This window comes from Lagenorhynchus albirostris, chromosome 4, assembly GCF_949774975.1.
Source record: "Lagenorhynchus albirostris chromosome 4, mLagAlb1.1, whole genome shotgun sequence".
Classification (NCBI taxonomy): domain Eukaryota; kingdom Metazoa; phylum Chordata; class Mammalia; order Artiodactyla; family Delphinidae; genus Lagenorhynchus; species Lagenorhynchus albirostris.
The window spans coordinates 84,422,008-84,436,063 of NC_083098.1; the positions used below are offsets into that span (position 1 = coordinate 84,422,008).

The 14,056-nt window shown below is 35.1% G+C and overlaps 1 protein-coding gene across 2 annotated transcripts in view; it reads right to left on the reverse strand.

The window, feature by feature from the left end:
- Positions 1–4,387: 4,387 nt before the first annotated feature.
- UBE2K (ubiquitin conjugating enzyme E2 K) overlaps positions 4,388–14,056 on the reverse strand; it is a 79,606-nt gene continuing 69,937 nt past the window's right edge. For both annotated transcript variants that reach the window (XM_060148314.1, XM_060148315.1), the window contains 3 exons: positions 9,733–9,832; positions 6,493–6,621; positions 4,388–6,165 (listed from right to left, as the gene is read on the reverse strand). In XM_060148314.1, the coding sequence (XP_060004297.1) occupies positions 6,091–6,165; positions 6,493–6,621; positions 9,733–9,832 (304 nt within the window). In that variant the 3' untranslated portion in view covers positions 4,388–6,090. The remainder of the gene's footprint in view (positions 6,166–6,492; positions 6,622–9,732; positions 9,833–14,056) is intronic.

Consider the following 14,056-nt stretch of genomic DNA (forward strand, 5'->3'; position numbering starts at 1 on the left):
TTCAGTAGAAGTCATGAAACCCTACAGTTGAACTTAGTTCATCAAAACATTCTATTCAATTCATACCATGAGGAGTGGTTTGGATATACTTCCCTTGGAATGAAGACCTCACTCTCACCTGAACTGGTTTTCCTTTTCATGCTTGCAAAGGATCCCTCCACATTTCCTATTTTTAAGGAAAACAAGAATAGCATTTTAGGTCTCAAAAAGCTACCAGGTTTAGTAGGCACATATAAATAACAATATTAAGGGATTGTCCCCCCCAAATAACCTGTGACTCTAGGTATCCAACTTAATCGATCTATTTTAAAAAAGGAGACTGGAAGGTCTCCTTTTCCTTAAAATTCTGTAATTCTATGAATATGGTTAGGAGATGCCACTGGAACATCATTAATCCTGTTCCTCAGTACTACTTAGGACAGGAGGACATTCATCTATCAATATAATACAAATAATAATGAATGTATATAGCAAAGGAATATATATTTTTCACATACTAAAAATGAAGAGCTGAGGAATACAGTAACTAGAGAGCTGAATGTTAGCTGTGTAGGAGATAAAAGTCACTATTTGTTGCTCTTAATAAAAATTAGGTATATTCTGTACATGTAGCTAAGCTTTTACACTGTAAGGGAGAAACAGAGTACTAGGTATATTAACTAAGTATGAAACGCTCTGAGTTTCTGAAATTTTGCCCCGTTTTATAGTGTTTGCCTTGTTTTATCTGTGTATCTTGAAAAAAGGCTCTACAAGTATCAAGTATCGTAAACTGAATATTTAAAACAGATTGCCCTTCTTGACTTTGGTCAACATCCTATTAAAAAGTGATTTATGATAAAAGATTAAGTAGATTTATAAAGTTGTGCTTTAATATACTTTTACTGAAATTCAATGAGGGGAAATGAACATTACAATATGAATACTTGAGTAGATAGTATATTACTGTAGGAAATACTCCTAAAAACTTTAGAGAATTCATGTTAATTCTTTGATGAATGAAACAAAACACATACCAAGTGTTTACTATCATTTGAATTTGACCATCCTGTGCTAAGGATTAGCATGAGGACTCTCGAATTCCATTTGTTATCCTTGATTTTTAATATGTAAGGATATAGCTTGCTCCATGAAAAGAGCCCTTCATACTGGTATTCCAGTGAGAAGCAATTCCATCTCCAGGCTATAGTAACTCATAAGCCTGCTGAAAGCTGGTAGTAAATACCCTAGAGACACAAAGTTAACAATCAGTTTGCCATATGAAATAATACAAACCCTAACCAACATAGCCTCTTCTAATTATCAGTATCAATAGTGGCAGAAGTTATCCAGTATAACCCAGAACTTGCTGAAACAATTCAGAGTCCTTGTCACTGTATAGGCACCCTTTCCAGAAAGATTTGTGTGCTTACATGAAAATAAATATTACTTTCAGTATCAACTACCTCTGGATTACTCTAAATTTTGGATTAGAATCTAGCCAAATAGTGTTATATTTTCAAATAGTTTTAATTAGAATTTCAACCTATTTTAAAATTCAAAGCACTAATATAATTTATTGCATTTATCAACATATACTCATTACTGTAAAACGTGCCTAGTAGAAATATCTACTTGGTTGTTTTTCTTGTTTAAAGCAATGTGGAGGCTTAACTGCCTATTGATGAGCACCTAGAAAGAAGATATAAACCATTTTCAGGGGAAAACATGCATGCATTTATTTTTAAGAATTCCCAGTAAGGGGGAAAAAAAATTCAACATCTTTAAAAATGTGTTTATTTTTTAAAAAATCAGTTGTGTACAAAAGTGTTTCGTAGTTTTTAATTCTCAAGACAAATACCCAACCCTCCACCCCCAGCCCACCCTGCTTCAATAGTCTTTCTGGTAACCCACCCAATTTTCCCCTTACAGGAAGTTAACGGCTCAGAATAGATCCTCCTATAGAATTTATCATCACTAACAGATTGTTTAGAATAGAGATCTAGAGAAGCTAACAAGCAAGATTCTTTCTCAGTGAAGTTAATGAAAATCCCTATAATGGCAGTAGACTTCCAGCAGACACCACAACAAAGCACCATCAATTGCTGAAAGCTAAAAAATAGATATTATTTTCAATAGTATTTCATTTTCTATTGGAAAAGTCTTTAAATTACATTAAATAAGTCTCTTTCCCCCCAAAGAAATAGTCTAGCTTTTATTATGATGCCTGTAAAAAGTAGGTAACAGCAAGCACACAAGGATCATTTAACAGCACAGTGCAAATGATATGAATCCACTCACCCCCTAGGACCAAACCGATAAACTGTGCCACACCTGATTACATACAGCAGCATTGAATATATACATATATATGTATATATTCAATGCTTGGTTGAAATAACCAAGCAAAAGGTGACACATTCACAACTTACATTTAGGTGATGATCACAGGTTTATGAGGGTAGATCAGTCCAACAGAGCAGTAACAGAACAAATGGGACAAGTGAGATACTGACATTCCCCTACCCTTATGCCACAAGATTTTTGATCCATATTGCAACAGTGCAAACAGAACATGTGACATAATATGTAGACACGGCAGAAAAGTCACACTTGAAGAAAGGCTATTTATCAGTAAATACTTCAAGTTACCTTATTCCCCAAGTGACAGCAAATAGCTGATGTTAAGCATTTATTTTTAACTGGTACTAAAAGAATGGAAATGCAAATTTTTAAAATCAATGGTTTGTACCCTGGAATTGAAATTTCTTGAACTAGAAAAAGTGATTAAATACAACATCATTTTGTAAAACTCCATGAAATCAAGTTAACTGTAAACAGCTTCCTTTTCCTGTCCAAACATTGTTTCCATCTAGGTACAAGAGTATACCTGGCTCCAAATCTTCCAAGCCCAAATCCATCTTTAAAACACCAAAAAAAAAAAAAAAAAAAAAAAAAGTTTTTGTTTCCTGTGCTAACAAGGATCGTGGAACATTATTATACCCCTATTGTAGAATTTTAAAAGCTCAAATCAGGCATACACTTAGAGCCAAGAACTGCTTTTCACATTGATAAACTTACAAAGCAGCAGTAATACGATATGCTGCATTCTGTAGTGCATAAATAAGCAATATCCACTTTATCTGCCAATTTTTTCTTATACTTTAAAATTATTTTGCATAGTTTTAAGCACCACCAGCAATCACAAATGTGAAATACTTCCAAAAAAAGAAAAATTATGTATTTCATTCCATAGATAACTCTCCTCAGAAGCAAAATGGTCAGAATACAAACACACACATATATACTTGAACGTGTTATGTGTTTAAGTAAATCATAGTCACAATTCCAAACATTTGGGGGAGCCAACACAGAGCATCTGATTTAGTACCAGTTTCTCAAATATTTATATATCTTACCGTATACTTATTTGGGTCACAAATTGCTACTCATTCATTTAGTCATCTGTACTGAAATACTACATAACTAATTATTTGTTCTTTTAAAGGTCAGGCACATACTCAGGAAACAGACCTGATTACAGTAAAAGCCTATAGGAGTATCAGTGACTTGTAGCAAATCTGTCTGCCCTAAATGGGATAAAACTATTTATATTTTTTACCATAATTTTTGAGGCCTTCACAACTGACAAATCACAAATGATTGAGAATTATAAAAATAATTTCCATCAGGGTACCTCTTCCCTAGACCTGCACTTTTAATGTTCTTTTTCCGAACATATATAAGACCACAGGAAAGAGCAACTGCCTTTATTTCTATGTTTGGGAAATAAATCTACCTGTAGAAAAATAGGAAAAAAACAAACAAACAAAACAACAGAAGGCGACAGTAGGAAATGTACCAGAAAGAGATTATCACATTAAATGTAAATGAGGTAAATTTTAGAAATGAAAAATTCATTATGAAGAACCTCTCATACAAAATATTGTACTTTTCAATTTCCTGGGCATTGGGGATGTTGAACTGTAGTTAGATGAGTAAACCCTAAGGGGCTAATGTGCATAAAAGTCATAGGCAAGGTATAGCTGCCTCCAAGAGCAAAGTATATAATGCTTGACCCTTAGTAAATTCTCAGTTCTTTCTCTCTCATTTGTCAAACCACAGGACAATTAAATATACCCTGATAAAATAGGCAAATAGTAAACTGGGTAGAGGTGTCTGATATTTAAAATAATCCAAATATTACTAATATTACCAAGCCACCCGCCACTAAAAATAAAAATTAATTCTAACCAACAATGGAACAAAACTGTCCACATTTTCACACAATTCCAACCTTACTTCAAAAATATAAAGAAAAGTACATGGTTTTAGCTATTTAAAATAAATAAAGAAAAATCTTGTTTCCTTTGGCATCTTTAGAAAGTAACTAAACTACAACAAAAGGAGGTGATTGTATAAAGAAATTTATACTTAAGCAAACATATAGGGGAAAAAAACAGCAACTTGTGTTTAGTATGCAATAAAATCAACTACAAGAGTTTACTATTGATTAGGAAAGCCTTACAAGTTGTTGGAAGAACCTCCACATCTTAACATTACAATATATTTAATAATGGTTCTTTTATTGCTTCTAAGATTATTGAGAAGTCAAATGAAATTATGCTGAATTTATGGTTCAAAACTATTTTCCAAACACTTAACCATTATAATTTAGGATAAGTAACACTTGAAGAAAGCAAACCTTTTATAATATGACTTTCAGTATACAGCCTTACTTTAATTCACTCTGATTCCATTACATTTTTGTTATTTTTGCATTGGTCCTGAATATGTAATAATAACTGTGTTTCTACGTATAGAACAGCCTACACAAATCCATTTCACCCTTCATAAAATGGTCACATTAGTGTTTGAGCTTGCAAAACTAATAATTTTCAAACTTTTGAACTTAGAATGAAATGTAAGTTTAATACGTATAGAAAGTCTGACTATGTACAAGAGAAGGTAAAGTTTTCAATTCTCATATTATCAGAAACATCATAAAGAAAGCTAGATTTATAACACACTTCTATTCCTATGTGCATCTGAAGTATGTACAGTAAAACACCAACACAGCTTTCATGTGTCAATTGGGGGAAATGCACACAAGAGTGACTTTTAAAGGATCTGATAAAGCAATCTCTTATAAAGCCAAAATTAGGCTTAAAAAACTGCCAACAGTTGATTTCACCCTTGCAAGTTGTCAAAGAAAAATTTCATCAGTTTAAAAATAGAAAGATGTTAAATTCACTGAAAAATTAAGCTGGGTTCTTTCATTAAATCTGGGAATACTGCAACATCAAGTTTTTACTGTTTTTGCAAGAGAAACGAAACTGGCAGCTCCGTTTTTACATTATTACTTATATATGAAAGTTCTAAGAGTGAAGAATTGTGACAAAACATTCCAAATGGACAACCTAAAAATGGAGCAAGGGATACTGTCCCTCAGCACATTTCCCCACCAAAGAGAGAAATTTACTATTAGAATATTAGCTGTGTGTGGTAAGAGGGGAAAAACAGATATGGTGTCCCAGTCTGCTGACAAGGACAAAAAGGCTCTGAATAGGTCACCATCTTCAATTCTGAATAATCTCATATTTAAGAATTCTCAAATGCTTAAAATGGTGGTCTTTTCAGCTACCCATCCTAAGAAGTCAAGTACAAGCATGCAAGTAAATTCACAGGCACAGAGGATCCATGTTAAAAACAGTTAAGGTAGCTGTGATGCAACACCAACGATTTGAATGGCCCTGACACACTCAAAATATTATCTTAATTATTCAACAAAATCCTGAAGCGAACTCTTGCTAGTCTTGGTACACTGCTAAACACTAAAGTAGCATGTTTTTTCCATGGTTTTAGCTTAGCTCAAAGAATTTTTACACTATTAAGTAAGAAAAAAATTAAAGTATTTCCCCTTTTTAAATTTACAGAGACGTTTAATTAGCTTTATTTACAGAGCAGAGATTTTTTTCAGTCTCCAATGGTGCCTAGATAACATCATTAGGCAAGAATGCCAGTTTAAAAGAAATCTACGCAGAATCCTAAAAATAACAGATGTTGATGCTCCTCAAGAAGGGGCAAGCTTGACTATATCAGCAGCTCTATGTCTCAGTTACTCAGAAGCAATTCTGTTGCAGTCTCTACATCCCAAGATTTTGAAGACAAGGCCACTATTACTGCATTCTGTAGAAAAGAAAAGGGGACAAAATAAATAAATAAATAAAATCTCAGGGAAATATTTTTAAAATACTGCACCACCCACTGTCTTTATATTAAGAAACCACACCTTGTTTTTTCATTTTTAAGTTACCTTGCACTTCATAAAAAGAAGCTTCTAAAACCAATGACTGGAATCAGCCAAAAAAAAAAAGAAAGATCACTGGTTTTAATAACAAAGTTTGCTTATCAAAATTAGATTTAGGGTATTTTTTTGAGCCACTTTTGTCAGCCAAGGATTTGCAGCAATAATTTAATGAATAAGTAAAAATCAACATGCCTTTATGTACTTACCCTATCAAAGCCCATAGCACATAGGTTTTCTATTTTTTTGGTGTATTCTGGACTAGAAACTGGTGCTCCAGCATACACATGTGCCCAAAGTCGAGCTGTCTGTTTGAACATTTCGGGATTTTGTTTGTACTATATGGGGGAAAAAAATTGATTGGCATGACAATGCAGTTATAATATTCAATATAGTTAACTCATGTCCTAATTGCCTAAAAACCTGATTTTTCTAAGTAAAATGTAAATAAATGTAGATTCAATTTTTAAAATGTGACTGATTCACTTTCCACTGCAAACACACTATGTCACTCAAGAAAAGACTGTTTAACCTGAAGCTGTGATTCACAAGTTGCACTGAGGAAAGAAAAACAAAAGTAACGTTTATCAACTTTAATCCCCAATTTCAACAAAGTAGCAGAAAACTAATACTAAATGGAGTTATTAGAGTTGTCTCTAAACACTGTGCAGTGGCAAACATTACAGAGATAAACAGAATTACTAGCTTCTAAAATTATGTGGACATTAATAAATGTAACCAACTTCTGTATCAATCATAGCTCAGGCTAGAATACAACTTGACTTTGCTGTTTTGCTAGAGCTGTATTAGTGTACAGGGATTTAAGAAAACCCCATATGCAAAGTCCTAACTTACAGCACATGTTTTGAGATGATTATGAACTCACCATAGAGTACTTTTCAAAAGGTAAGATTTTCCATATGCATTGGAAAGAAGTAAATTTATTCTCAAATATTCTGGGACTACCATTAATTAATAAAGCCAAGTATAAATTTAAAATATTAAATTCACTTTAATATTTAAGATGTTTTATACACATTAAATATTTCTATACATTAAAATGATAAATCTAGTTTCCACCATTATTAAAAGGAAATAAGTCAAACTACTGAACAGAGTTAGAAGAAAACTGAGTCCAACCTCAACCTTTAAGGCTCAGAACTCAACAGGAAATCAAAGCTGGAACTCAAGCCATGTTTCTGACTATCGAAAATGAACCAATAGCACATATATAACACGTTAAACCATAATTCTAAGCACTCTAAGGCAAATAATAGTAGAACACATTAACAAGGATATATACAACATAAGGAGTGATGAACTTTTCAAAGGAAAGGAAGAAGTTTCTAAGAGGAAATGTTTTCTTAGGCACAGGGAAAATGGCAGACTGGGTGAAATGACATGTAGGAATGATACCATCTTGAACAGCGTGAGTTTGAAGAACAGTAAGAATTTAGGAGATGAAACTGGGTTTACAGACAGTTCAAATCATGGAGGAACTCTTCATACTAAACAATTTGGACTTATCAAGTAGGTGATAGTAAAGCTACTAATAGGTTTTTAACAGTAAAGTGAAATAAGATTTACACTTTATAAAGCTAACTGCTATCAGTGCAGAATATGAGGGGAAGAAGAGGCTGAGGTAGGGAGCTCCATCAGAGCAGTAAAATGAGAAATTTTTAAACATGTGAATTAAGTCAATCAGAGAAGTATTACGACAGAGAGATACTGGGATACGAGAGAGAAGGAGACATAGAGAAGTACTCCAAGCCTGTGACTGGGATATATAAATAAGCTGATTATATTACAGAACGATGAACAGGTTCACAGGTTTAAGATTCTGCATTCAGTTTTGGGAATGCTGTACTAAGGTACCCATGGAATATTCATATAGAGCTCTCCACTTCCAAACAGGCTCTTGGGCTCAGGACAGAGGTCAAGCCTGAATATCGTTATCAACATACAGGTGGTAATATCAGCATGGATATGATCGTCCAAGTGAGTGTATAAAATGGAAAGTGAAAGAAACAGTGTAAGAACTGAGAAAGTATATTTAAAAGGGAGGAGAGGTAATTCCTTGGTGGTCCAGTAATTAGGACTCCACACTTCCACTGCAGGGGGCACGGATTCAATCCCAGGTTGGGGACAAAAACGCAGGGCGGCAGAGTGGAGAAAGAAGAGAAACAACTGTAGGAAGTAGGAGGGAACAACCACAACTACGAAGATGGGAAAAGAGAATAGTATCTCAGAAGTCAAGAAAAAAAAAATTTCTGGGTTAAAAAACAAAAATAACAGGGCTTCCCTGGTGGCGCAGTGGTTGAGAGTCTGCCTGCCGATGCAGGGCACATGGGTTCGTGCCCTGGTCCGGGAAGATCCCCCATGCCACGGAGTGGCTGGGCCTGTGAGCCATGGCCGCTGAGCCTGCGCGACCGGAGCCTGTGCTCCGCAACGGGAGAGGCCACAACAGTGAGAGGCCCGCATACCGCAAAAAAAACCACACAAGGCTCAATAAATCCTACTGGTTTAGAGCAGGGGTCCCCAACCCCCAGGCTGCGGACCAGTACCGATCCTCGGCCTGTTAGGAACCGGTCCACACAGCAGGAGGTGAGCAGCGAGAGAGCAAAGCTGCACCTGCCGCTCCCCATCGCTCGCATCACCGCCTGAACCATCTCCACCCCACCCCCCACCACCTGTCCGAAGAAAAATTGTCTTCAACGAAACCAGTCCCTGGTTCCAAAATGGTTGGGAACCACTGGTTTAGAGTGTGGGTTGGCAAACTTTCTTAAAGGACCAGAAAATAATTATTCAGGCTTTCAGACAATACTTTCTCTGTCATAATTATTCAATTCTGCCACTTGTAGCTGTAAACAAATGAGGGTGGCTATGTTCCAATAAAACATTATTTACATAAACAGTCAGTCTGGCAGTAATTTGCTAACCTCTGCCTTGGAAATCAAAGATCACAACTGAAAAATATTTATTCCATTTGGCAATTACAAGGTTTTTGATAACCTTCACCATGCAACTACTCAGTGCCACAGCTGGAGCTGATTAACATTATCATGAGGGAAGGATCATCACTGAATTAAGAGACAGACAAATGGATACACACATGATAAAGCACATGAAGTAAAATGTTAATCATAGAATCAAGATGGTAGGTAGATATGTGGGTATTCACTGTGTAATTCTTTCAACATTGTGTTTTTGAAAACTTCATAATATGTTAGGAAAAAAGCATCTACCATATAAACAAACTACTGTGTTAAAAAAAATCACAAAATTAGGTTTTCACTATTACATCTGATACAATAATCTCACAGCAAGAAAGGAAACCATTTCCAAATTTACTTTCAATAGACGTATGCTTCTGTTCTAACCACTGCAAACCACTAAAGTAAACACTCATAGGTAAGTACAAGAAAGTCGTTCAAAAGCAGCTACCTTACCTGATTTGCTACTACTGCATCTTGTGGATCATCTGGTTCTGCAGCTGCCAGTAGTGCTTGCAATGACAATAATACCGTGCGGAGAGTCATTGCTGCTGCCCTGAAATTCAAAATAGGAAGATATCCCAGTTAAGAACAAACCAAAATAGAGGTTTTCTGAATAAAACATGGAAACTACTGAAGCTAAAAATAATCTAGATGTTTATCTTAATCATATAATTAAGTCTTAGAAATTTATAATTATATATCTGCCTACCCTTTTTTTTTTTTTTTACAACAAATGCGTCATTCTATTTCTTAAGACACCTCAAATTGCCCTTAATTGGCTTAGTTTTTTTCGTATTGCCCGTGTTGTTGACATATCCTTCTGGTCAGCTTTATCTACTGACTTACTTTCTATCCATTTCTATAGACACAAACTTAAAATAAAGTGATAAAGTAACATGTGAAACTTCCGTTCTCTGCAATTCTAAAAACAAGATACCATCAAGCAAATATCCTTTATTTTCAAGAAAGCATAAAATTACTTGGAGGGCATTATGCTAAGTGATATGTCAGATAAAGAAAGACAAATACTATGTATGATAGCACTTAAACATGAAATCTAAAAAATAAAACTAGAGAATACAACAAAAAAGAAGCAGACTCACAGACAAAGACAACACACTAGTGGTGAGCAGTGGGGAGAAAGAAGGAGGGAGAGGCAATATAGGGATGGGCTGTAAGAGGTACAAATTATCAACTATAAAATAAGCTACAAGGATATACTGTACAACATGGGGAATACAGCCAATACTTTATAATAATAATAAATATATATTATTTTATAAGTATAAATGGAATATAACCTTTAAAAAAACCTTTAAATGGAATATAACCTTTAAAAATATAACCTTTAAAAAGTATAAATGGAATATAACCTTTAAAAATATAATATAACCTTTAAAAATATATTTAAAAATATAACCTTTAAAAAAATGGAATATAACCTTATATTATTTTATAAGTATAAATGGAATATAACCTTTATAAGTATAAATGGAATATAACCTTTAAAAATATAACCTTTAAAAATTGTACACCTGTAACTTATAATACTGTATACCTGTAATTAACATAAAATTGTACACCTGTAACTTATATAATATTGTACAGCACCTATACTTCAATAAAAAATGAAAGAAAATTAAAAAATCATTCTATAACATTCTGAAAAGGGAAAATTTTTTGCTTCATATACATAATATTCATGCCTCTAAATGTGTTTATAAAGCAAGTATTTATCTAGAAAATGGTATCTACCTAACCAAAAAGGACTCTTAGCATTTCTGTTAAAAAATTACTTGACCACTTAATATACAAATATTTCTGAATACAATAGTGAAATAGCATAGTAGTGAACTATTCGAAAAGCTGAAGATTATTTTTTAAGATGATCATATGGTTTTTATTCTTCAATTTGTTAATATGGTGTATCACATTGATTGATTTGCGTATATTGAAGAATCCTTGCATCCCTGGAATAAATCCCACTTCATCATGGTGTATGATCCTTTTAATGTGTTGTTGGATTCTGTTTGCTAGTATTTTGTTGAGGATTTTTGCATCTATGTTCATCAGTGATATTGATCTGTAATTTTCTTTTTTTGTAGTATCTTTGTCTGGTTTTGGTATCAGGGTGATGGTGGCCTCATAGAAATGAGTTTGGGTGTGTTCCTTCCTCTGCAATGTTTTGGAAGAGTTTGAGAAGGATGGGTGTTGGCTCTGCTCTAAATGTTTGATAGAATTCACCTGTGAAGCCATCGGGTCATGGACTTTTGTTGGAAGTTTTTTTTTTTTTTTTTTGCGGTACGCGGACCTCTCACTGCTGTGGCCTCTCCCATTGCCGAGCACAGGCTCCAGATGCGCAGGCTCAGCGGCCATGGCTCACAGGCCCAGCGACTCCACAGCATGTGGGATCTTCCCAGACCGGGGCACGAACTCGTGTCCCCAGAATTGGCAGGTGGACTCTCAACCACTGCTCCACTAGGGAAGCCCTGTTGGAAGATTTTTAATCACAATTTCATTACTTGTGATTGGTCTGTTCATATTTTCTATTTCTTCCTGGTTCAGTCTTGGAAGATGATACCTTTCTAAGAATTTGTCCATTTCTTCCAGGTTGTCCATTTTATTGGCATAGAGTTGCTTGTAGTAGTCTCTTAGGATGCTTTGTATTTCTGCTGTGTCTGTTGTAACTTCTCCTTTTTCATTTCTAATTTTATTGATTTGAGTCCTCTCCCTCTTTATCTTGATGAGTCTGGCTAAAGGTTCAGCAATTTTATCTTCTCAAAGAAACAGCTTTTAGTTATATTGATCTTTGATAATGTTTTCTTTGTCCTATATCATTAATTCCTGCTCTGATCTTTACGATTTCTTTCCTTCTGCTAACTTTGGGTTTTGTTTGTTCTTCTTTCTCTAGTTCCTTTAAATGTAAGGTTAGATTGTTTGAGATTTTTCTTGTCTCTTGAGGTAGGCTTGTACTGCTATAAACTTCCCTCTTAGAACTGCTTTTGCTGCATCCCATAGGTTTTGTATCGTTGTGTTTTCGTTGTAATTTGTCTCCAGGTATTTTTTGATTTCCTCTTTGATGTCTTCACTGATCTCTTGGTTATTTAGTAACATATTGTTTAGCCTCCATGTGTTTGTGTTTTTTACACTTTTTTCCCCTATAAATGATTTCTAATCTCATAGCATTGTCGTCAGAAAAGATGCTTGATATGATTTCAATTTTCTTAAATTTACTGAGGCTTGATTTGTGACTCAAGATGTGATCTATCCCGGAGAATGTTCCGTATGCACTTGAGAAGAAAGTAGAGTCGGCTGCTTTTGGATGGAATGTCCTATAAATATCAATTAAATCTATCTGGTCTATTGTGTCATTTAACTGATATAAATATCAATTAAATCTATCTGCTTCTATTGTGTTTCCTTATTAATTTTCTGTTTCGATGATTTCTCCATTGGTGAAAGTAAGGTGTTAAATTCCCCCACTATTACTGCGCTACCGTTGATTTCCTCTCTTATAGCTGTTAGCAGTTGCCTTATGTACTGAAGTGCTCCTATTTTGGGTGCATATATGTTTACAATTGTTAAATATTCTTCTTGGATTGATCCCTTGATCATTATGTAGTGCCCTTCCTTGTCTCTTGTAACATTCTTTACTTTAAAGTCTATTTTACCTGATATGAGTATTGCTACTCCAGCTTTCTTTTGATTTCCCTTTGCATGGAATATCTTTTTCCATTCCCTTACTTTCAGTCTCTATGTGTCCTTAGGTCTGAAGTGGGTCTCTTATAGACAGCATATATTTGGGTCTTGTTTTTGTATTCATTCAGCAAGCCTGTGTCTTTTGGTTGGAGTATTTAATCCATTCATGTTTAAGCTAATTATCGATATGTATGTTCCTATTACCATTTTGTTGATTGTTTTTTTTTTTGTTTTTCTTTGCAGTACGTGAGCCTCTCACTGTTGTGGCCTCTCCCGTTGCGGAACACAGGCTCCCGGTGCACAGGCCTAGTGGCCATGGCTCACGGGCTAGCCGCTCCACGGCATGTGGGATCTTCCCGGACCAGGTCACGAACCCGTGTCTCCTGCATCGGCAGGTGGACTCTCAACCATTGCGCCACCAGGGAAGCCCATGGGTTTGTTTTTGTAGGTCCTTTTCTACTTGCATTTCCCACTTAGAGAAGTTCCTTTAGCATTTGTTGTAGAGCTGGTTTAGTGGTGTTGAATTCTCTTAGCTTTTGCTTGTCTGTAAAGCTTCTGATTTCTCTGTCCAATATGAATGAGATACTTGCTGGGTAGAGTAACCTTGGTTGTAGATTCTTCCCTTTCATCACTTTAAATATATCATGGCACTCCCTTCTGGCTTGTAGAGTTTCTACTGAGAAATCAGCTGTTAACCTTATGGGAGTTCCCTTGTATGTTATTTGCCGTTTTTCCCTTGCTGCTTTTAATAATTTTTCTTTGCCTTTAATTTTTGTCAATTTGATTACTGTGTGTCTTGGTGTGTTTCTCCTTGGGTTTATCCTGCCTGGGACTCTGCGTTTCTTGGATTGGGTGGCTATTTCCTTTCCCATATTAGGGAAGTTTTCGACTGTAATCTCTTCAAATACTTTCTCGGATCCTTTCTCTCTCTCTTCTCCTCTGGGACCCGTATGATGAGAATGCTGTTGTGTTTAACGTTGCCCCAGAGGTCTCGTAGGCTGTCTTCATTTCTTTCCATTCTTTTTTCTTTATTCTGTTCCGCAGCAGTGAATTCCACTATTCTGTCTTCCAGGTCACT